Source organism: Apus apus, chromosome 3 (assembly GCF_020740795.1).
Source record: "Apus apus isolate bApuApu2 chromosome 3, bApuApu2.pri.cur, whole genome shotgun sequence".
In the NCBI taxonomy this organism is placed as follows: domain Eukaryota; kingdom Metazoa; phylum Chordata; class Aves; order Apodiformes; family Apodidae; genus Apus; species Apus apus.
The window spans coordinates 55,136,790-55,161,313 of record NC_067284.1 but is presented as its reverse complement, the minus strand read 5'-3'; the positions used below and the strand labels follow the sequence as shown (position 1 = coordinate 55,161,313).

General features: G+C 36.6%; 1 protein-coding gene across 3 annotated transcripts in view; it reads right to left on the bottom strand.

Moving 5' to 3' along the window:
• GPCPD1 (glycerophosphocholine phosphodiesterase 1) overlaps positions 1-24,524 on the bottom strand; it is a 43,693-nt gene that overhangs the window by 3,941 nt on the left and 15,228 nt on the right. For 2 of the 3 annotated variants that reach the window (XM_051613360.1, XM_051613361.1), the window contains exons 5-19: positions 20,859-20,934; positions 19,028-19,069; positions 17,390-17,513; positions 14,870-15,116; positions 13,669-13,831; positions 13,447-13,579; positions 13,184-13,238; positions 11,494-11,586; positions 10,211-10,288; positions 9,025-9,064; positions 8,200-8,261; positions 6,957-7,022; positions 5,861-5,997; positions 4,754-4,889; positions 4,252-4,412 (exon numbers count right to left, since the gene is read on the bottom strand). In XM_051613360.1, coding sequence (XP_051469320.1) covers positions 4,252-4,412; positions 4,754-4,889; positions 5,861-5,997; positions 6,957-7,022; positions 8,200-8,261; positions 9,025-9,064; positions 10,211-10,288; positions 11,494-11,586; positions 13,184-13,238; positions 13,447-13,579; positions 13,669-13,831; positions 14,870-15,116; positions 17,390-17,513; positions 19,028-19,069; positions 20,859-20,934 — 1,613 coding nt within the window. Of the gene's footprint in view, positions 1-1,427; positions 1,514-4,251; positions 4,413-4,753; positions 4,890-5,860; positions 5,998-6,956; positions 7,023-8,199; positions 8,262-9,024; positions 9,065-10,210; positions 10,289-11,493; positions 11,587-13,183; positions 13,239-13,446; positions 13,580-13,668; positions 13,832-14,869; positions 15,117-17,389; positions 17,514-19,027; positions 19,070-20,858; positions 20,935-24,524 lie in introns of all 3 variants that reach the window. The other variant, XM_051613362.1, reaches the window with a different exon arrangement.

The following is a 24,524-nucleotide window of genomic DNA, read 5'->3' as shown; positions in this document are numbered from 1 at the left end:
CAGCTTTGCAGGACATCCTAGGGTTATGCTGCAGGCATAGGACTGATGTGTTTGGCTCCTATTAGGTGTTTTTGCAACACATATATCCAGCAAGTCTCAGTCACAGCTGTTTTTCTTTGATATTGCTTGGTCCAAAACCGAAGAGTCAGCATCAGCAAAATACTGTTTTAATGCTATAAAGTTTTAATCAAAACTCTTCATTTTTCTTTATATCAAGGTACACTTGAGCTTACTTTGCAATTCACAAAACAGGAAAGACTCAGACTGCCATTGCATAACATTTTAATTCAATAATGGATTAGATTAGTTATAAATCAACTAATTCTACTTAACCTCCTACATATACCCATGCTGTTATTGATTTAAACAACACTCTGTTTCAGGCAAATAAAATGGTGCAGATTTAGACAGTCTTCTAATTTTTAAAAGTGTTTTGAATGCTTTTGCCTTTATTGCTAGCTAAATTTTTGTTAGCTTTGGAAAGTTACTACCAGAGCAGAGAGGTTTTGTCTGGAGTCTGCAAATGCAACATGCAGCCATAAGAAACTGTACTGTTTACACATGAGCCAAACACACTGAAAATTCTCACAGAAAAGCTTTCAGCATAAATGTTTGAGGATCAGTGATTTAATATTTTCATGCAGCTGTATGATTCAACAAACAGAATGCGGAACATGTAAAGTGAATTAAAAAAAATAATAATAAAAAAATGCAAGTCTAAGTTAGCACCCACCCTGTCTCCATGTTTTTATTTAACACATACCCAAGTGGTGTAAAAACGTAAGACTGCATTGTTCCTAACCAAGTTTAAGTATACTCAAACACAGATATATTTCCTGGACAGTTTACAAAGCTTATCCAGAAAAAAATACCAGGCAAATCGCCCCACAAATCCTGCTTTAAAATTCGTAAGTTTTGCCAGTCCAGAGAACTTCACTGCAGTAGGATAAAGTTTATTCTCTAAATAAAAATCTAAATATCAAACTAACAGAGCATGAGATTCAATTTTCTGTGTGAACAGAAAACATCTATTCACGCATTTAAAGTACTTTTCCAGATCAGGGCCCAAACAGAAGCCTGGAGGCAAAGGTGGCATCTTTTCTGTAAGTTGCCCTTTTAACATAAGTAGTGTGGATATTTTAGATGCTGAGATGAATTCTGGTTGGACATAGTAAAAAAGCAAAATATTGTCCTGGCAACTGCACTAGATCATCCATTTGGTTTAATGACTTTGGGTATGTTTAATATTCTGCAGCCCAAGTGGAGAAAAGACTGGACAGGGAGAGGAAGAAATTTTAAAAAAAAAAAAATAAAAAAAATTTCCCTGCCCCAGTGAGATAATTCTTTCAATAGCATTGGCATTTGTAAGCTTCCCAGATTTAGTCTTGCAGTTTTTCTCCATGCAAAACCATGTCAGACTCCCCTACCTGCACACTTGGTAACAGCAACTTTTGGTATTCAGGACACGGTTTTTCTGCCATCTTCACAAGTGGCTACAAAGCTTTGATCAATTCTACATAGATTATTGAAGTTCAGAAAAAACAGCTTACAGAAATAATCTCTACCCAGACAGTTCATAATCTTTGAAATAATTACCGCATGCAACAGCAGTAACTCAGGGCCATCTCCAAACAACCTAAAATTCACAACAATTCCTAGCTTATTCAGACAAATAAAACTTAATAAAATGGCTTAAGCAAAAGACTAATCAACAGCAACACAAAACACCAGGCACAGCAATTTTTCATAAATATCTGGACTTGGGCTTAAGTTAAAAATTCTGCAGAAGCCATGGATGAAGCACATCTTGTTTCAACCCTGGAAATATTCTGGAATTTGAAGATGCAAGAGTAGCATAAACTGGCTTTACTCTAATGAACAGTTTGCAGCAGTCCCCACTGATTTCTAGACCTTGCAACAGACATGCACAGCTCACTCTCTAAGTGACTTCTGCTTCACAGTAGTTTCAAATTTATCTATTTCTAAACTTCACAGAACAGGGTATGGATGAATACACTATACCTATTTGAACTTCTGACAATGCAAACTCTTTACATTAATTTCATACTCTCAAATTATCTGAAAGACTGCGTCTTTATCCAGCAGCTCCAGCTGTTAAAGGAAACACTTACTGCCAGGTTTTACATTTAGACATGCCATTGAGGACTTGTAGGTACTACCTGCATTTCAAAATGTCCTGCTTGGGATTTCTGATGCAATTTTCAGAAAGTATCATGTTCCTTTTAAGGAACTTACATTAGGAACAAATTTAATTCTATTCAGACAATTAGTAAATTTTGAAAAACAATTAGAAATTGTAAAGGAACAGTCTTTTATTTGTATTGGCCTACAGGAAAAAAAAATGTCAATGACATTTAGAAATTCATGAGCTCACAACAATTATACTAACAATAAGACAATTGTTTGCTACTCAGCTGCAGTTTGTAACTTGAAAAATAAAGAGGAAACACATCACCAAACTACTGTATTTTTAAACAGTTTTGGAGTTAATATATATTTTGGGGTTTTTCCTCAATGAAGTGGAAAGGTATCAACAAGGAGGAAGAAATACAGGGGGCAGGCAGTTGGAGAGATAAATAACACTAAGAATCTAGATGGTCTAAATATTGCAAAAAGGTTAACAATTTTTTGTTCAGTTAAATCCACAGGGAAATCAGCCTGTAAGCAATTCCAAAGAATTGGTTAATTATCAAAAGGTGAGATAAAAGGTATTCTGCTATCGTACTGCAACTCAAATCACACTGAACAGTACAAAAGAGAACTTAGGATAACGTATATCAGATTTGCAGCCTTGACATAAATGCAACATTATTTAAGTAATGTTGAGGGATTAAGTATCTAAAGTAATAAAACTAACATGAAGTCAATAATGTTTTCACCTGCTTTACTATTTTACCATAATACTACATATCTATTACATCAGGAGTAATTAATAACTCGAGAATACTAGATTAGAAAACATCAGATGAACAGCCATTTCATAAGAACACTTTTTTGCAGTAGTATCTGATTAAAACACCCCACCTGTGTACAGACCAGTAATTTATCACTTCAAGTTATGCATACCAATGGATCACAGTTCCTAACAAACCTATGACTCTATGCTGAAGCATCAGAGCATGATTTCATCTGCGTACTAATCCAGAGGTATTTTTCATAATCTGCTAAGGGTGTAAGGGTGCCTCACTTGAACTGCAGGAGCAGCACTGCTGTGGCAGGAAAGAGGACTTAGGTTTCAATGACCAGTGTGAAGCTGATCCTCGATGTAAAAATCCTGCTATTCCTTTTTACCATCAATGAAAAAGAGGCATATGATTCAGTACAAGCAGGAAGACCTCCAGCAAAAGACCACAGAAGCACTGGACCCACCACTCTTGAAGGACTCTCAGTAGTCAATAGCTTGAAGGGAGTTAACTCCTTTTTACACCAGGAGCATAGAACTCAAGAACAAACATTGGATTTCATGCCTCTTTAAGCTGACTCTCAGTTTCCACTTTATAAAACAGAGCCCTTGACAATTTCTTGACTCTGTCCCTACCCCCTTTTTTTCAGGTAAAACAATATGCAAAGCAATGCCCTTGCTAAAGCAAAAGGTTTGAAGGTCTTCTATAATTTAACACTTGAGTTACACTTCACGCTTTCCCAACTCCACGTTCTTTGCAATCCATCAGAAAGCCTAATTTAATACAGCTTCCCAAACTAATCAGCATCTTGTAGTAATTATGTTTTGAAGTGACTTTCTGAACTTGGCAGTTTGCCCTCAGAGTCACTGTAGGCTAATTTTAATGAGTGCTGGCAAAAAAAAAATAGTTAAATCATTCCAGTTGAGTTAACTATTTCTGTAACTAAATATAGAAAACTGAAGATTTCAGCCAAACAGTTAAATAACATTGTCCTTGCCACATCATGCACAAATTACCACCAGGAACATTAACAGCACGTTGAGCGTGTAAGCCATACACTAGTTCTTAAAAGGATCAAATTACATTTACATTAACCTCAGCAGAAACAAAAATTACTTTGCTTCATACATACATACGTACAGCTGAAAGAGCAGGGATTAGTGTTAGCTTTGTTCTTGAGCTGGCTTATGGGCTTCTTGTATTTAATAGTACTAAAGGAAGATATTCTGCACCCAGTCAACCAAAAAGCAATGCCAAATTTCACAAGAATCCACATACAATAGTTTGTCAGCTTCATTATTATTATTTTTAAAGCACGATTAAGTACCTGTCATATATTAGCCCATGAACGCCATATTCTCTCAATTTCTTCCTGTTATCTGGGTCATTTGCATCATCACCCCATGAAAAAATAACTAGGCCTTTAGATTTGGCCCTTTTAATAAAAGATGGATTCCTCAGAAGGTCTTCAGAGTGCACATTAATTCCCTGAAATACAAAAGACTTGAATTAAAATGTGTGTTTCTGAAACACTCACATCAGGTTTTCTCATTTTTTTACATTTGCTGCTCCTTACAAATTCATCCATAATAATAAAAAATAATTTAATACAATTACAGAGTTTACTGTTAGCTCTATTGTGAAACAATGTATTAAGCAGACATTCAAAACAAAGGACATTACTTTGGTGGTTGCCAAGTGTTAGCATATTTCTTTTATGAGGTTAGTTATAATTTTAAGCATGAATGCCAAAACCTGTAGATTTACACCAAATAGTAACAACCTCGTCTCATTTTACTGCAGCGTAATACCAGAACTTGTCAGCTTACCAGCAAGTTTTCAAATTGTGCAAAAGTAATGGCAATTGGAGTTGTACGAGATCTAAGATCCATAAGTTCTGGATAGAGTTTAGATTCTCCTTGGGTGAGAAATAACACAGGATACTTATTTTGCTTATGCCGAACCCTGTTAGAAAAAAAAAGCACAAGTAGCAAATGTGCTAAAAAGCAGGAGAATTCAACTCTACTGTTTGAGGAAGGTTATGCTCTTGACTGCATGTTGTTCTAGCTCTTAACTGGTACAACAAGATGGTACTACGGTTTGGTATCAAACTATGTGACAAACTGCTCCATAGGTTCCTTCTGCTGCCATTAGAGAGTAATGCACAGCTTAAGGGAAGCCAGACCTCCAAGTTGAACTCAGATCCACATCCTCAAAATGTTTACATAAAATCCTTGAAAATTCAATTCTGTAATTTTCTTCTTAAATGCATGTTAGAGTAAAATGAAGATTCATATGAATTTCTAAACCTGGTCAATATAAAACACCTAACCTTACTAACTTATTTGTCAAGCCAGATGCCAGTACAGTGATATGAAATGACAACAGATGGAAGCCAAGTTTTGAGATTTGAGATTTGATTTTGTTCTTCCCATTTACCCTTCAATGGTATTTTATCACTTAACACCCCCCCCAAAAAAAAAAAAAAAACAACAAACCCAAACAAAAAAAGCCTACAAAAAAACAAATCAAACACATGTAGTCCAAAGCTGTTTCATTTTCTGTCCTTTTAAAAAGGCAGATACGGTAAAAAAATTATAACAAGATTATTTTGTGTGTAAGTTGGCTTGCATATCCTTCAAGTATGACTGAAAAAGACTTTGTGATACCAGAAGAAATCTTGACATTTTCTACCGTGTCAAGAAAGACTGAAGCATCTAGGAAAGCACTTGGCAAAAATATCTACTTTGACTTTGTTCTCCTAGTTTATCTTTGGCACAGCTCAGATAGCAAAGTGGTCTCGTTTCTCTTCTGAACTATTTTGTCTCCTAATGTAATCAAAATGTGTTGTTTCCCATTGTATATCCTTATATCCAAAGTAAATTTAACAAAATTAAAAAAAGAAGAAAATACATTATTAACTATTCTTAACTTACATTGTACAAATATCTGCATTAAAAGAAGAAAATACAATTCTTCTTCTTCCAGCATTCATCAAAACAGTTTTTAGAATAATATCTAGAAAGAGGTTCATGTCAAAGTAAGTTGACAAGTTGCCATCCCACTGTCCATCCTAGAAAAAGAAAGGTCAAGTTTCAGCCATTTAAATTAATGCTTACTAAAATTACTTCAACAAGCAATGCTCTCTGTACTGAATGCCAGCTACACCTCTACAGGACTGTCAGTCTGCGAGGTGCAGCTGCACTCTAATAGCAGTGAGATTCACTGAAAAATTCCGTCTTCCCATCAAAGGAGAGAGTCTCTATGAAGCCTTTTCTGATTTCAAAACCAAAAAGGAATTGCATGAAAAGATCACCAAAAGCTATTATGGATATTTTGTATTGCTATTTCTAAACACAAAAAAGGCAACAAGATTTGTAGGGAAAAAATGCGATATTCCTTTGACTTTCAGAACAGCAGGTATAATTCTTTGTGCAGATGACACCTCCCCGAGAGCATTAGCAAGTCTCTACACCTACAAACTACAACCCATCACCCTGCTTAGTTTCTTCCCTCCACTGCACACTTCCAGTTCTAGACATGACAACTTTCATTCTCGATGGAGCACTAAGCAATCCAGCCGAAGCCACAGAACTGCAGACTAGAAGGAAACAGTTCCTTTTATTACTGCACCACGTTGTAGGGAGCAGCTCATGCACCAGGCCAGAAGAGTTTCAACTTCTAGTCACTTCTCCCATGTACAGCATGACTGACCTCCTGTGATTCACTGACTTGTAAAAGGGTCTTCTACTAAAAGCAATCTGAGCTGCATAATTAGCTCAATCCTGTAAGTACTTCCTATTGTTTTAAGAGTACATTGGTTCATTGGGTAGCGCGGTGCTATTGTACTCCCAGTTTTAAAGACAGTGGTTATAATAAGAGGTTATAATAAAGAGGCTATAATAAAAGAATCAACTTTAAAAAAAACCAACAAACGGAATTATGCTTTGTAACCCATAGATTGCCATGTCAAATTACAAGCTTTAGCCATGAGAAAAGTATTCAAAGTAAACCACATATACATTTACCTACCCTTTGTTGGCAGATCCATTTTATTTCTATGTTGAACCCAACATCTTCAGAAACAGACTCCAGGACCTGAAAAAAAATCATTATGAAGAGAACCCACAGCAAAGGAGGACAACTAAAAGCACAATGAGTGTATTTACTGAGAGACTACATTGAACCTTAAAGTTAATGGGGTCTAACAGTAAAATAAACACCTAAGTTGTTAACTTTAACACACGATATATATACAGATTTTTCTACTTCAGTTTTATTATTGGAAACATACAAAGATGGATAAAATATTAGGGATAAAATTTTGACACGATACAAATGCAAGTCAATTCACCCTAATGTGTAAGAAACACCCCATCTGCATATTTTTTACTTCTCCACAAAGTTTTTTTTAATACAAAAAGTCATAGCCCCAAATATGAAATCCATGAGCTTGCCATTACGGTAAGGACAAAAGAATGTGAAATTCTTTAGAGAATTAGTTGTAAGGTGACTTCAGATCACCAGGTGAAGTGAACAACTAATGAAATTGAGGAAATATTGATAGATTATTCTTTAACCTTATAAAGATTAGATATAGAAAAGAGTAACATACCCCTTCTTGAAGGAAGAAAATTCAATTAAATAAAATTAAACTGAACCTCAGTCTATTATTACACAAAGTTCCCTATTTTCTACAATTATGCAGTAATCTAATTACCCAGCAAAAAAATACTGTGGCTCATACCATCTGTAAGTGACGGATATTTTATACATGCTCTGACATAAGCCTATAAATATCTGTGTTTGGTCAACAAGTGTCAGTTGTTTCTGTGAAAAATAAGCCAACACAAAGGCTAGAGTTGGCAGATAGTCATAAATGAGACCATACTAAAAATTCATTTAACCTTTCCTTGTGTAGCTCTACTAGATGGCCAAGAGTATGTAATGAACTGCCAAAGCCTTTTTTTTTTTTCAGAATTAGCAAATAATTGTTGATGCACTGAAGTGCAATGTCCAGATGTTAACCAGCTGTAAACCCAAGTATATCCTGAGCTATACATCTTGGGTTCATGAACTAGGAAGCTTTAAAGATGCCATTAAATGATGAAAAGGCTCCAGTGGCCAACAATAAAGCTTTTCTTCTCAGTTCAGTATCAGAGGTCTAAAATAAAAAATGAATATGCCCTGCTATGTGTGCAAAGCTGAATGATAAATGCATGTTTTCGTGTTCCTCAATCATCGTAATTTCTATTGCTCTATATTCACTGCTTACTCTCTGTAGAGAAGGAAATGGCTGGGTCTCAAAAGCAGAGTTTTCTTCTTCTTTAAAAGATGCTAAAAAGAAGTAACAAATACTGAATCAAAACAAATAGCAGCACTGTTAATCCTACCAGGAATCAGGTCTATCATTTGATTACCTAGGCCTTCACCCAACACTGATGTACCCCAACAATGGTGTTGGCAATTCCTATTATGGCAGTGGAAAAATGTTCTTATCCCCACTAAAATCCTTGCCAAAGTATTTATCAGAAACAGCTTCTCCCATCCCTCATGGTGTCAGTCATCAAATCTGACACCGTAGAAGCAGCCTTGCCTGTCAAGGTTTCTTATTGATTTTGTCCTTTCCCAGACAGGTAGGATGCATGAGATACTGTGCCAATTTGCCGTCCCTGTAAAAGGGATGAATTAAGGCCAAAAATTTACACCACCCATAAGACACACTACAGCAGCTACCAAGGTTCTTGTTAGCAATTCTGAAGAACTGCCAAAAAGGTCCAATTAGAGAAGTGTAAGATGGAAACATTAGTAGAAATTTTATTATGAATATTCATTAATATGCAATTATCTATGCATTTATCTTCTACTCTCCTGCCCCCTCTTCCCAAAGGGAGTAACTTCTGTCCAGGTATTTACTTCCTAGCAAATAACTCTATAGCATGCACAAAATTGAAGTAACTACAGTTAACTTACTTCTAAGTGTTTAGAAATGTTCAGGAAGAAGCCAAATGTGATTAGAACAAGTGAATGCAACCACAGGATATATATGTCATCATATGGTAATTAATAAATCTCAAGACTCTTACAAACTAGTACATACCATTGTGATCTTTTACTTTCAGGGCAGTCACATGAGCCAGCTAAGGAGCATAAGAAGAGTAAAATCAACAAATACTCTACCCATGGAAATCTCACTACATGTAAAATGTAACTAATTTTCCTTATAACTAGCTTTTGTTAAAGTTTCAAGGTCCATTATAAACACAGTTTTAGTAATTTGTAAAAGAATAAAGGAAACCCTAGTATACATCACAATTTTCTTTCAAACTTTAAAATACAGATTCTAATGAAAGCTTAAAAACAAACCAGAAATATTCGTACTGAAAAATCAGAAAACATGCTCAAGGATAGAAACACAAATAATAGAATTTAACATTAACATGTGAGGAAGTCTGAGCATTAAATCCTCCTCTGTCAGATGTCAGACTCCTGTGTTTCCAGTGAAGTGCAGGCAGAGGGCCAACAGCAGTTTTATGACACAGTCACACACTGAGGTAGAATCAGGCCAGGCATAGGGACACCTCCCTTGCTCCATTCAAATTCTCTCTCCACAAACAGTAAGAGACCAAGTAATCTTAAGTAAAAAGAAATAATAGTTCTTGGGCCAAGCAGGTGCTCCCTTGGGCTGAGGACATATATCTCAGCTGGGTCTTTAGTAGCCCACTCTCATGCCTTGACCCTCCTTTTATCCAGGCAGGATATTTATGTTTGGAAGATACTGTGATATCTAATTAAAAAAACTACAGAACTATCAGTTCTAGACAGTTTGCTCAATCCATACCCCTGAATTAGGGACCCTGTTACACCTCCACATGCACCTCCAAAAAGCAGCTCAACGTAATTTGAATCTCCCTTGCTAAAAGGGTAGCATTTGAAAATTAGATAGACTTTGGGACAAATACTTTTCTTCTTCAACACAGACTCCAAAGCACTGGCTTTCAATGAGCCCACCACCACCTTCACTCTTTCTTTTTACAAATTATCAATGCTAGCATACTTACATAGATCTACACAAGTTCTCACACCATCTTTTTATAAGATACAAGTAAAGAAATTTATTTAAGTTGCAAAAACACCATTCTTACAATTAGTTAGTTGTTACACTTTTACAACTTTTAAAACTTGTGCTCTCCCAAAGCATCTACAGTTACTCCAAAAATAAGTAAGCTTCATATACAGTTTCAAATTCTACATGTAGCGTATCGTACTAGCCCAAGCAACAATACCTTCAACAACTGCAGCTGATCAAACGTGAGTTCTTTGACTGCAATCTCAAACAGTTCCAAAGGCTCCGTATCCAGTTTCTTTCAAGAAAAACAAACCATAATTAAGCACCACTGAAAACTACAAAAAAGGCTATCTTCTTTTAATATAGCAACATTAAAGCAATAACTTTTTCTCTTTAATTGATAAAGATAACATGTGAGCTCTTAATAGAATATATGTAAGATGATCAATTTTTAGGAGACAACACAGGCTCTGAGAAGTATAGAACAGGTGCCAATTTATATAAAAACAGAATCTGATCTTGCATGCAAGTCAGAGGCTTCTGTGTTTTTTCTTCAGAAAAGGTTAGCATATTTATTCTGCAAAAACTTCATCAGTTAATATATTCAGGAAGAAAAGTTTGCAAGTAAAGAAATGCATTAAAATAGTTCTCCAAGGCAGTTCAGTTCATTACTGTGTATCCAATATGTCAGAAACAAATTTTAAAAAGACAAGTGTCCTGGTAAAACTGAGATACACACCCCCTGCCCCCCAAATTAAATATGGTATAAAAAAATTCTGTCGATCCATTTTTTAAGAAATTTCTACTCAACTAGAAAATACTGATTCATTATACACCTTCATTTCCACAACTGTTCAAAACCAAACTTCTTAAAACTGCAGCATCACAACAAGTGTGAGTTTGATGACACAGACTTAGTAACAAGGAGAAAACTTATTTTGCAGGCTGCCATCCCATGCTATCTTTTTCACTGCCAGAACTAGAAAGGAAGAAAACTAGAAGAGTCCAGCTTTTTGTACTGCTGCTGAACGCAACTATTCTGGTCTCAGTGGAGAACATGCAGGAGACCAGATGGAAAGGCACCACAGTGGGTTTTTTTGAGTCCACTGGTCCTCATGCTTATGGTTCTCCTGTTATTGAGTATCGTGACACTTTACTCCAATAAAACACTCAACTGTGATGCTTCATAAAACTTGGGTATTTAAGAGGTATTGTGACAGTCTGTTCAGAGAACCTTTTAAGGAATGCCTAAATGTATGCACAAGTAACAGTATTGTTCACTACTGCTTATATACTATTGATGCTTACAAAAACAGCAGAAAAGAGGTTTTGGTTAAAAAAGAAGGAACAATTGCAACCTCATGAAAGGAAAGGAATAGGACACTTGCTTTTAAGAGCCATTTTCCTGCTTCTAGAATATGTCTGAACTCCTTTTCTTTTATTCCACAAACAATCCAAAATGGTCACATTCAAAGATAAAATACAGATTACCATCTTTACCTTTTTCATGGCCATGCAACATGTGAGATCATGGTACACAATAGGCACATGATCTTTAGAAAGATGTACATCAAATTCCACATACGCTGCTCCCTACAGAAAATTGAAGAACACACAAAACAAAAACACATTAACTATTTATGCATCAGGACTACAGAACTACAGACAAGCTGCCAAGTATTCACAGGTCCTAGACATCAACCACAAGTTGAATGCAACTGGCTATTACCAGTTTAATCATACTAAACAATGGATTAGAAAAATAATTAATAGCATTAATTAATTTAGCTTGGAGGAGACTGAGGGGTGACCTCATCAATGTTTACAAATATGTTAAGGACAAGTGTCAGGAGGATGGAGCCAGGCTTTTTTCAGTGATGTCCAGTGATAGGACAAGGGCCAATGGGTGCAAACTGGAGCATAGGAGGTTCCAGGTAAACACCAGAAAAAACTTCTTTCCTGTGAGAGTGACAGAGCACTGGAACAGGCTGCCCAGAGAGGTTGTGGAGTCTTCTTCAGTGGAGACATTCAAAACCTGCCTGGACACATTCCTGTGTGATGTGTTCTGGGTGATCTTGCTCTGTCAGGGGGGTTGGACTAGATGGTCTTTCGAGGTCCCTTCCACCCCTAAGATTCTGTGATTCTGTGGTTAATAATTAATAATAAGAATGGAAAGAATTTTAATTATCATGATGCAGTGCAGCTCTGAGATACACATACATATGTATACACAGATGTATATGGCTTGCTTAATCTTGTAAACCTTCTAGTAACACTGAAGTATTGTAAACTTGATTTCAGGGAAAGGCTAAAATGTTTTTGAATAGATGCCTTTGCAGTGCCCTTCTTCTCAGTGCTCCAGCAAGAGACAAATGATTGCTACAAACTGGCATACCTTTAGAGAGTTGCTCCGTATATTCAGGAGCTTTTGGAGTCACTGGTGACTTGCGTTATGCGTGCAAGACCAGAAAGCTATGTCATGTACTATCCTGTCCTTTCAACTGTATGTTATTTTCTGTTAAGCTTAAAAAGGAAGAAAAACCAAACAAGAGCTCCAAGTACAATGTTTTTGAAAAGAGGGAGGGCCAGAACAGAAGAGAGAGAAACACACCGAAATTTTTTTTTTTTTTTACTTATTTTGACTGTCTGTAAAGCATTCCTTTGAAAGTCAATAATCACCCTGACTCACACACTCCTTTTCAATCAATACAGAAAGAAAACAGGACAGGCTTTTTGTCAGTCCTTTTCACAGCAGAAGTATTTCTAGACTGGTGGCTTTCAGCATATTCATCTGCAAACAAATGAAACTATTTTTCTGGTGATGCCTTTGCAGTATTATTTCTTGTGCATATTTTAAAAGCCTGCGTATTTCTTGAGGGCTTTTTAAAAGCTGTCTATAAACCTGAGTGAACACGTAGAAATCAAGAACTACTGTTTAAAAGGAGCATTTAGTAGCTGTAATTTTCTTTGGCTCTATCATAAGCAGATGCTCCACACTCTCCACATCCAAGTTTATCCAAGTTATACTCTGACTCCCAAATGAAAGAAAGCTCAAAGTTTTTCACATCAGTGGTTTGATGTAATTTTTATCAGTGCGATTGCCAGTCATTGTATCGAGTCATGGAAATTAAGCACACCAGCCAAGCTAGCTTTATACAGGTACAATGCATGTGCAAATGTGCATACATACATGACTAGCAGCATTCCTCAGAGAGGCAATAGTGTTCTCTTGAACTTTAGCAAGTCTGAAATAATGGCAAAAAAAAGGTTTTGTTAGATGCAGCACGGCACAAAAGTCCATTGAAACAATACGAATCAGGAGTCTAATTTTAGAGAACACACACATTTGGTATCAAAGTGACTTACATGATTATGAGTTGCAGCTTCTCATCAGCTGATGTCTGTGAAACTAAACATAACCCCCCCCTTAGATGACATTACAAATTAACTTACTTAGCTGTTGTTGTAGAATTTCCTGCTCCCCTGTGTCCAACATCTAGAGTTGTTCTTGGTTTCCAGTATTTTGCATATGAAGCCTTCATATCACAAGTGTATCCCTGGATTGGCTTAATAATTATGTAGTCCACTACAAGGAAAATACCAAGTGTGTCACACGTCCATAAATAATGGATGACTTCCAGTAAAGTTATCTACATCTCTTTGCATCAACTGTACCTCTAACTTTTCCAATTGTCTTCCTTGGATTTCTGCTCATAATAGCAAGTGTAAGAATTCCAGCACTCTTTCCAGGTTCAGCAATTGTGGATGAGAGGAGGCAGGCAGAACCTACATGACCTGGGAGCACATCGCCTTGTACCACCTTCTCACCTAAATCTTCCTATAAACAACACAAACAAAAAAACCAGAACACTACTGTTATATGTAGGTGAGAATGCTAAACAAACTGTTCTTAGAAACCATGCTCCTCAGGAAGACATATACAGAAATTTCTTGTGTGTTACAGAAAACATTCGTTTCAGGCTAAAAATTGCTTCTTAATATTAATACAACTGTGTGCTGGAAGTTACGATCAGGAATATGAAATCATTGATGGAAACCTGTGAAACTGCATACATTTCTCTTTGAAAACTCTTAGGATTTTATAAGCTTTTCCGAACAAAATCACATTCATGAAATAGTCTGTCTTCTGAAAAGCCCAAGTCATGCTGAGAACAAAGATGAACTGGATATATGCTTAAAATAACATGATATTAACTTGCAGGGAAGGAAGAGGGCAACTAGCATGCAGAACATACACCTCTTGACTGTCATCAGGTTCAGAACCTAGGCAGTCACATTACAACTATGAACAGAAGCTATCCTTAGGGTATTTTTAGACCAAAGAGACAATGCTTAAAACTTGCTCCTCTGTAAGTAGCAGGATGAGACAAAAGTTGTATCCTTTTAAAAAGGACTAAATATTAAACTCTTTCAGGAGTAAAAAATAGTGCAAAATAACAGATGTAGTAGGGAATATGCAAATATCCAGTTTTCATTTGCACTATTTAGTTTGGATAAATCTCGTTTAGAACTTAAAAATGAGTATCAAATAATTGTAATGTAACTAGCTCACACACATTGTTCAGATTTAAGAAAGGTAAGCAAAACTTAGCTCTGATAAAGCATAAAGAGCAAGACAACCTAACTACATGCAGTACTGCACACTGAGATTCGAGTCTCATTTGTACTGACTTCTAAATAAGCAGAAACTGCAAAACTTTCTGTGCCATAATGAGAAGATTCATAACTTGTTTACAGAAGTCCAGAAGATTAATATCCAGCGACAGTCCTATACCAACAGTGAACTCTTCATAGTAATTGACCCTTATCACCAAGAAGCAGCTCCAGTCTACCTTCAGGAGTTGAAGAGACATACCTCAAAAAAATCAAAGATTAATTCCAAGTTATCAGGCTCCATGGTTTGTATGGTGTATTCTATCCATCGGTCTGGCTGCAGCGCATAACCACAGTCTGGCTGAGTGTGTCGACATTTATACTCGTTGTTACTTATTAAGGAGAACTCCACAGTGTTTGCCATTTTCTGAGGGACAGTAGGAGATGTTTTTTGTTGGCCCTCTTCATCATCCTCATCTTCCTCTAGGCCTTCTAGCGTCAATTTTACTCTACTCAACCAGAAATACAGAACAAATGGTTAAGTCACAACAGTGTCTTTGTAAACACTACACAATTAAGACAGACCCCTAACATTCTGTGATTCTGTAATACCTGAATGTTGGCTGCTGATAAGCACACAGATAACATTAAGTCTCTCTGAACACCAGTGAGGTGGATAAACGTATTCCACTAGACATAAACAAGATGGTATGAAGTAATTAGTAATTCCCTAAGAAATCCTAAATGATCATTTAAAAGTCAACTGAATGCCATTTCTGAAAAATGATGACCGAGAAGAACAAGCCCCTCTCCAAGACTCAGAATAATTTATTCTCATACAGAGCAAACCTTCCACACCGAATGAATTACGCCAGTGATGGAAGCACATCTATGAGTGATCCAAATCCCTTTCTGAATCATCTAAGCAGTAGGTTGCATAAAGCGTTATCATTTAGTTAGAGGCCAATTCACCAGTAAAACTGAAGTTATACCTCAAATAAACAATTACAATAATCAATCCTTTACACTAAGTCCACTACACAGATGCTCCACAAAATTCAAAAAGGACACCACCATAGCAGGTGGGAGCCACAAAAACTACCTGGGCAGATCTAATTTTTTAGATAGAACGCGGAAAACAGAGTATATAATGAATGTATCTGGCTTGTCAAGTTTGGAGCTCTACATGCTACAACACAGAGAAAATTTTCAAAACTCTAGAGAACAGAACAAATATTTTCTTAATATCATATTTTACAGTGAGACTTAACCTTCTCCTCATCAGAAGAGTTAGGGGGGGGAGCAAGGAAATAAAAATAATAAAAAGAAAACCAAGTGTCAGACCATCAAAATCAGGGACACAGTAAAGAAGCAACTCCCAGGTTAACTGAGTGTGGTGTGCTGGAAGTTACTCATATGTCACAAGCTCAAAATCTGATTTCTGGCAATTAAATACAAAATTGTTTGGGGTTTTTTTATGCTTTCCATTTAAGAAAACAGGGAACCATAACCCTGTCCAAACAAGAAGATGCGTTGTATGTAAGATTATGAGTCAAAGGATCTCAGAACTCCTACTCCCCTCTTTCCCATTGGTAAGACATGGCTAACATACTACCAAAAATTGCTATTGTAAAAAGGCACTTTTGCTTAGAATTGTTAGTAGTGACAACTGTCATGCATTCAGAGATCTGTCAGGCTCTAGTTAAGGAAGAGCGACTTTTCTGTATGTCTCTACTCCCTTTTTCATTGTTTCACAAAAAAAGACTGTGCAGAAAACAAGCCTACAGTGTCACACAGTATAACGCTATATTCTGGGATAAAGTTTGCCAAACACGGAGATCCAAAAAAGCGCAGGAAGGAAGGAAAAGGGCTTTGGGCTGAGGTGAAAGGAAGGAGGTGAACGACAGCAGGGAAAACAGAACAAGCTCCAGATTTCAGAAACTCAAGAGCGGAAGGAGATCAAACACCCAGGGCAACAGCACAGTCCTCAAAACATAAGGCCTAAGCTATCCACTTCTGTCAGTCAATATATATATATATAGTTGTTATAATAATGTCTGCTTTTTGAGACACCTTTACAGATAAAATCATCAAACTCATCTAAACAGCAACACAAGTGACTTAAGAATGCTATTATCTCCACCATCCATGTTGACTGGAAATATGTAATGCCAGTGGATAATTAACCATACATTATAAGGAGAGAGCTGTTTATTTTGGCAAGGAGAAAAAGCAGTAAGCAACAAAAATCCAGACCCTTCCTTTACCCCCAACACTCCCTTCCATTCTACTCTTTTTGAGAAGAACAACAAAGAAGAAAACTGAAAGCAATAGCAGAGAACTATGTAAAACACTATGGTTCCAGCCAAGAAGCAGGAAATACCAAAGCAAGTATGGGATAAGTATTTGTGGAAGACACCTCTTACCTACCACTACCACATCTGCTTTATACATATGTATAAAGTAATACACATACTTAGTAACTACCAGAAAGGCAAGAGCAGAAAAGTATTAAATCAGCAGTGAAACTGTTTGTCTTTGTCGAAATAGAAAGAACTCTTTTGACATCATATTAACAACACGAAGTAACTGACAAACACACCACTGATAAAAAGTTATCCCCATATTTTTAAGAAACGCTTAAACACCTGGAAATCAGCGTGACAGTACAGTCCTCTTAGCAACTCAAAATTAATGTAAAGGCTACATTAACTAAAAAAGATACACCGGTATTGATAAATTACATGCAACAAACTGCAAACTGAGATGAGCAGGCTCTTACCTGAAACGTGATGTTTTAAATTTCTTCTTAGATATCACTACAGGTGATTTCTCAGAATAATGCAGACGTAATCTTATCTCTGTCTGACACGTCAGCCATCCAGCATCCACAGTTTCTATACCATCTATCAAAAATAAAACACTTTAATAACTTTATTTTCTAAAGGGAGATGCCGACAGTTTCATGTACAAAGTATGAGTTCCCCTAACACCATTTTCCAGACAATCCTCCTTATCACCAGCCTTATTTAATACTACTTCCAGAACAACTGTTGAGTGTGTCCTTTCATCCATCTTTGCTGAACTACCCAAAACATATAGTGCAGTTGTTTGCTGGCTTTAAAGGGGATTAAATAACAGAATCATAGAATGGTTAAGGTTGGAAGGGACCTTAAAGATCATCACCTGGAGTACTGTGTCCAACTCTGGAGCCCTCAACACAAGAAGGGCATGGACCTGTTGGAGCATGCCCAGAAGAGGCAAGGAAAAAGATCAGAGGGCTGGAGTACCTCTCTTACAAAGACAGGCTGAGGGAGTTGGGGTTGTTCAGCCTGAAGAAAAGAAGACTCTAGAGCAACCTCACAGCAACCTTCCAATACCTGAAAGGGGCCTATAAGAAGGCTGGAGAAGACCTGTTCACAAGGGCATGTAGTGATAGGACAAGGGGTAATGGTTTTAAGGTAGAGAAGGGTACATTTAGGTTGGACATTAGGAAAAAGTTCTAATATGAGGGTGGTGGATCACTGGGCCAGGTTGCCTAGAGAGGTGGTGGAAGCCCCATCAAGGTCAGGCTTGGTGGAGCTCTGAGCAATCTGGTCTAGTTGGAGATGGTCCCTGCTTATTGTAGGGGGGCTAGACCAGATGACCTTTAGAGGCCCCTTCCAGCTCAAGTCATTCTATATGATGGGGAAACAAAGCACAGAAGACAATCCTCAAACCTCATCATCAGGACAAGAAAAGCCTACAAAAAGGCTGACCAGAAAGCACAAAGTGCCAAGACGAGGTGTTGAAGCAGATCCTGCAATTTTTATGAGCTCCTTACAAAACATACTATTCCGTGAGGATATGAGGAGTGGAAAAATGGAAAAGCTTTAAGATGATATGTATGAAACATAACAAAGAGTTTCCTTAGATGCCACAGGGCTGAGCATTAAGCAAGAGGTGGGCTAGAATGCCAAAAAGTGAGAAGCACAAGAACATGAGGTTTGAGCTTATAAGGGGTCTTGGTACTTATATGCCTGCCTCACCAAAGAGGCAGACTGTGGATGTTTAGTACAAGTGATATTTTTATAGCCAGGAAAAGTTTTTTTTAAGGATAGGTTTTAAGAGAAAGCTAACAGTCTACTCTGTATTTCCTAAAATACATGCTCAAGATCTAAAGTTCTCAAATTTCAACCTTTCACACTGACAGTATTTCAACTCTTCCTAGCAGTCTTTATTAACATTAGAAGGGATTACAGCCTGAGTACCTATTCAGAAATGCCAGATACAAAATTAACCATATAAGCAGAGAAAACAAACACTAACAGGCAATTCCTGTCAAAATTAACTTAGCAGCTCAAAATATTTTACAGCTACAACACTTAATCTTGTTAAAATTAAACGTGGCGAAGAATAAAGATCAATATATCTCACTTACTACGGATTCCGAAGTATCCATCGTCAATAGTAGTTTCATCTTCTAGAATTAAAAAGGAGGGGAAAAAATTAAAGAAGCTAATTAGTATTCACATTATAAAGAAACACCGCCAAGTTAAATCAATTCTACTTTTCCACTTAATTTCTAAAAATATTTCTAATAAAAAAGTAGAAAAACTGAGACAAAGAACAAGTATGTTTATTGCAACCTTCTATAAAGCTTTTACCAAATTTATGCTTTTTCTTAAGTTTCTGGAAAAAAAAAAAAGTAATCAAAACCTGAGCTGTCAAAAGATGTTTTAGCTGAAGTAATCTAAACTGAGAAAAGCAAGCAGGTTGCACGATTTCCTAGTCTTCTGCAGTATTTTGCTGACTTAGTAGAACTTAATATGCTTTTCTTGTTAGTGTTAAAGACATTAGTTTCTTGCAAACATACAAGAAAACTGTCCTCCTGCACATGTATGGCTTCTATTACAAGTTAGTCACAATTAAAATGCTTATTCTGCCCACATGACAGAAAACAACCTAGGGTGACATATTCAAAACACTAATTTCACAGTTACTTTTATCCTTACCCCCTCCAAAATGTTAATAACTAAAATATTAAGGCACTAAGTAAATTCACCAGCATTAACAAAATTGCAGTAGACTAAACAAACTACACATTTCTCAAAACATAAATCTTAAAAGTTTCTCTCTACAGCCATTAGTCCTATTTTATTTTTTTTCTAAGAATCACAGGCTTGCTCTCTATTTTTAATAACCATAGGCAACAATTTAGGATCCTAACGACAAAATGCTAACATCTTGGTTTTGCTGCATTTTCTTAAAGACTGCTTTATGAAGCATTGAGTACTACTTGGGAAATAAAACGAAACAACAACAAAAAAAATCAAACTCAACTATTTGGAATTAAGTTATCTAAATTTAGAGATAAAGTCTAGATCCTAACAGAGGGTAGGCTGCTTCCCTAATTGGCAAATACGTAAGCATTTTACAGGAATAGAAACACCTAACTAATTCAATTTAAATTTAAAAAAAGGGCAGGGAGGGGGAAAAACAGTATGGTACTATACATGATTAACGGTTTCTCTAATACCAACTTCTTTCTGAAAGACATTCTTTCAATGTATCAGAAAACACTGATTAGACAAACTTCTAAGTGTGGAGGAAATAACACTTTTCATATCCTAGAAAAGACAGTGCATAAAACATGCCATCCCACAGCAGCGTAAGAGATCTAAGTTACAACCTACATTCAAAGGTTCAGCCACTCTTAAAAAACAAACTTTTCCCCTGTTCAGAAAAGCATTACGAACTTGTATGCAAGTGTGCATGCCACCTTTTCTTCCAGCAAAATAAAACTGTTGAGTAAATAAGCCCATTCATGTTTCTACTTACATTAATACACTTACTTAAAGAAGCCTAATTAAGAACTTTTGCTGTAAAATCTTATTAATTAAATAATAGTTAAATAAAAACAGCAGTGACTTGACAACCCCCCCACCCTCCATTTGCTCTGAAAAAATAATATGGATCCTTAGTCTCAAAGAATTAAGTTCACAAAAAAATATTACAAGTCCAAATTAATAAAAAAAAACATATCATGTTGATGGCAGCAAGGAATTTAACTTCCCCTCCTTTTTTAAGACACTTATTTATATATGTATTTTGAGAGTAAGGCCCATGTTGTGCAAAGAAAAAGTTTATACCTCCAACTTATTAATAACTTAAGTATTTTAAAGCTATAGTTATCATTCCCTCTAAACCAATGTGCAGCATATTAGCAATCATATGCATATGCCTCAAACAGATGCAGTTGATGCCCATACCTAAAGGGGTAATTGATCGTGGTTGTAGATGAGTCTCCCACGTGTGAACTATGACTTCGCAGGGACCATCGATAGTCTGTAATTTAAAAGTTAAATGTCTGCAATAATTTCTTTTGTTGTATCTGATTTTCTACCCATGAAGCTGTTTGGGATGGTTGTGAACTAAACGTACAGATTGAAGAAAGAAAAAAGATGAAGGAGAAGAAGAGGGATGGAGGGGAGAGAGAATATGAAAGCGAGAAAACAGGTCAGGCTCATTTCTTACCCCTGCAACTGCTGCTGACACTATCAAATTATTAAATCTTTACTGTTTATAGTTACTTCACTGTAATACTTTAGGTCCCTACCAATAAAGAAAACCAAACAATCAAGTGTCTCTGAACTCATTAAGTGTGCTTTCTTTTTTCTTAAGACACTACAACACCAATTTATGAAAAACACATATCCCACATCTCTAATTGCAAACAGTGCTCAGCATCTACTCATGCAGTTCACAGTTGCAGGGCTGGGTTCTCCCTCAAAGTTTGCTTTAATAAGTCAAAGTCTATAAAACACAGTTATTTTAGTTGTGGTAAAGAAACCAAATTTTACACCATCTAATTAAAACATAAACACTTGGAAATTTGCTGCCTCAGAATGAGAAAGGCACTGATACAATCCAATCAGTCAGCAGTGAGCAGGATAAATTAAGACTCTTCCGCCAAAAAACTACTGTCCCTCTAAAGCCTACATTTGTTGACAATCACAGCAAGACTCAGACAGATAATCAGAATAGTTAATCTCTTCTTTCAGAACAACATAAATTCTAAACAGGTGAAAGGTTTTAGGTAACCACTTGCTAACAACATATGCCTGATTCCCAGCTCACTCAGCTGAAATAAGTTTCCTGTAACATTGCATCGTTACTATCAGTCATATGAAGCACTGTCAAATAACTGCAGTTGGTAATTTTGGCGTTTTGGGCCTAAGTAAGTATTATTATCAAAAAGATCTGCTAGTATTGCCCACCTGAGTCATATAAACTTCAATGCCAACTTGTCCCAGTACTTCTGGTTTTTGTTTAAATAGATTTCAGATCAACAAGGACATCCAAACAAGCTTCAAACTCAGCAGTATAATTACACAGTATCGTAATGCTTTGCTAGATTACAGCTCACTGAATATATTCTTCAGCAGCAGATGGGATTTCCTGACATGTATCAGATTTTATCTAGTATGCTTTTGGATGAGTTAACAGCAAACACCAAGTATTTTAAAAGCACTTGGTAAGATGGGTTTGTTCTGCGAGTCTTGGCTAAAAGCAATTTATTTTTTCTAATTAATTCTGAGGCATCTATACTTAAGGGTCATGTCAGAATAAAATGCGTACGCATAAAGTTCTGCTTTAAAGACAGAATGCATGTAAATATAAATAAAACTATACTAGTGTTTTCAGTTTATTCCTAATATAGGGCAGCTTTAATTCCTATCTTCTCTGCTGCTGCCACAATGATTGCTCTTACGGACTTCTGTAAAAGTAAACCAGTTATTTCCAGTTCCACACCTGCATGTCAATCTCAGTTTCTGAAGCTGAAACCCATGTTTGCCAGCAGGGAGGCTACCATTTCCTAAGACCATGCAGGCCTGCAAGCTCTCCAACAGCAACTCCCATGATCACATACAGAACCTGCAGCTTGTGAACTTGTCCTGAACTTGCACACCCGTCCTAACATGAATTCAGCAGTTTCCTTCAAAAGGTAAGCAAAGGTTTGTCCTCATAGAATCCCCCAACATATTGTATTAAATTATCAATAACAGTTAACTTCTTACACTACTATAGTTGTACATTTTAATTTGGGGTTCTGAAATTATGAGTAAGAACTTGAGTAACGTTATCCCAACAGTAAGTACCACATACTGGATACATTAAGGAAAATGTCATCTCCTGAGAGGAATGCAGTGAGATGATTATGCATTTAATCCCAGGAACCCTCAACACTTTCTATACTAAGAAGAGCCAGGCAAGGCTACCTGGAAAAAAAGGGGGCAACAGATCAGACAACAGGCACAGACACGACTCGGAGCCCTCTCACAATCCCTGCTCTTTGTATTTATAGGCATATAAATAATCTACAGCTAAGATGTTTTAATGACATGTAACAGAAGCCATTGTTACAATGAGGTTAAATTACTGATGTCATTTTAGTGGCATATACTGACAGCACTTGAACAGCCCAGATCAGCCTATAGCAGAAGCTAATAATGTATCATCAGTATTCACAGTATGGTAACATCTAAAAAGTCAGCCTCTGCTAGGACAGTCTTCAAAGGGCACCTATCCTAATGTCACATTAAGTATCCCAGTTGGCAGTACACTAAGATTAGAGTAAATGGCACTGTATGGCATGGATCCTGCTCTAGTAACACAAATTTGGTTTTTGCTTTTTTTTTTTTTTTAAAGCAAATACATAAAAACTGATTCAATTTTAAATCTCTTAAAGGACACTCAAGAATTTTCTAAAAAATCAAGTCCTCTTCCACTGTCAAAAACTGGAGGGTCCCCCAGTAGTCATTAGACACACTCAATATGAAGAGCAAAGTAAAGAGCATAATGTTCTAGAGGTTGAAAGCAATCTGACATACACTGGGCATGAAGTTCTTGGGTGCTCAGTAGAGTTAAAAAATTAAAGCACTTCTGTGGATGTTTCAATTATTATTTAGAAGACCAGCTCCAAAATCTGATCCAAGGCAACACAAAAGAGTAACCATCAGGAAAAAAGGTCTTGAAAGTACCACACATAACTACATTTCTCCAGCTGCACTTCTCAAAAGCTGTGTTTCAAGAATATTTATCTACCTCATGAACGCGAAACAACTAAATGACTTAGATGTAACTGCTAGTGCTGGGTTTCTGACAAAAATCTCACTGGATTTCTGTACCATGTAAGAGATAACAACTAAGCACAAAACTAAATACTCAACCAAAGCCAGCATAACTAACTTTGCAGGCAACTCCACTTTTAAGTTACCTGTCATGAAGTCCTGAGATCAACAGATTGTATAGCTCTGGTATTGCCATAACAGTTTAATACACAATCGGCTACCTCAGCGCAGTCATGGCAGAGGGGAGGGGTTCCTCTCTTATTATCAGGGTAACCATGAGTTATTAGTCTGCAAAGGATTTTTCTAAGACATTACTGAGTCTAGACCTAAGTTTCACCTTTATTACTATACCCCAGGCACTAAGTGGGTTTGTTTTATTTTTATTGGAAAAAATATAATCCGAAACCTCTAGAATTAAGCAATATTCTTACAGGTGTGAGAAAAACCCACAACAAATTATTGACCAATCCAGTTTTAAATGTTCTGCTACATACAAGGATAGCTTAGTTATTTTACACTTCCCTTGAAAGAAATAACTCTAAACTTGCATGCTTATTTATTGTCAGAAAAACAGATTTAAAACAAAGCTTAACAAAATAAGGCATGTCTTTTCCTTACTAAGGCTTTCAAATACACAATATGCAAACAACACATATCTAAGCATTCTGCTCAAACATACGATATACTCAAGGCTTGTATTCTAGACAAGGGGGTTTGGGTTCTCACCCTCCCCCTGAACACACAGACAGTATGTGTAGAATAAAACATGGGAAGATCCTCACAGTAAGGTAACTGCTACTGGAC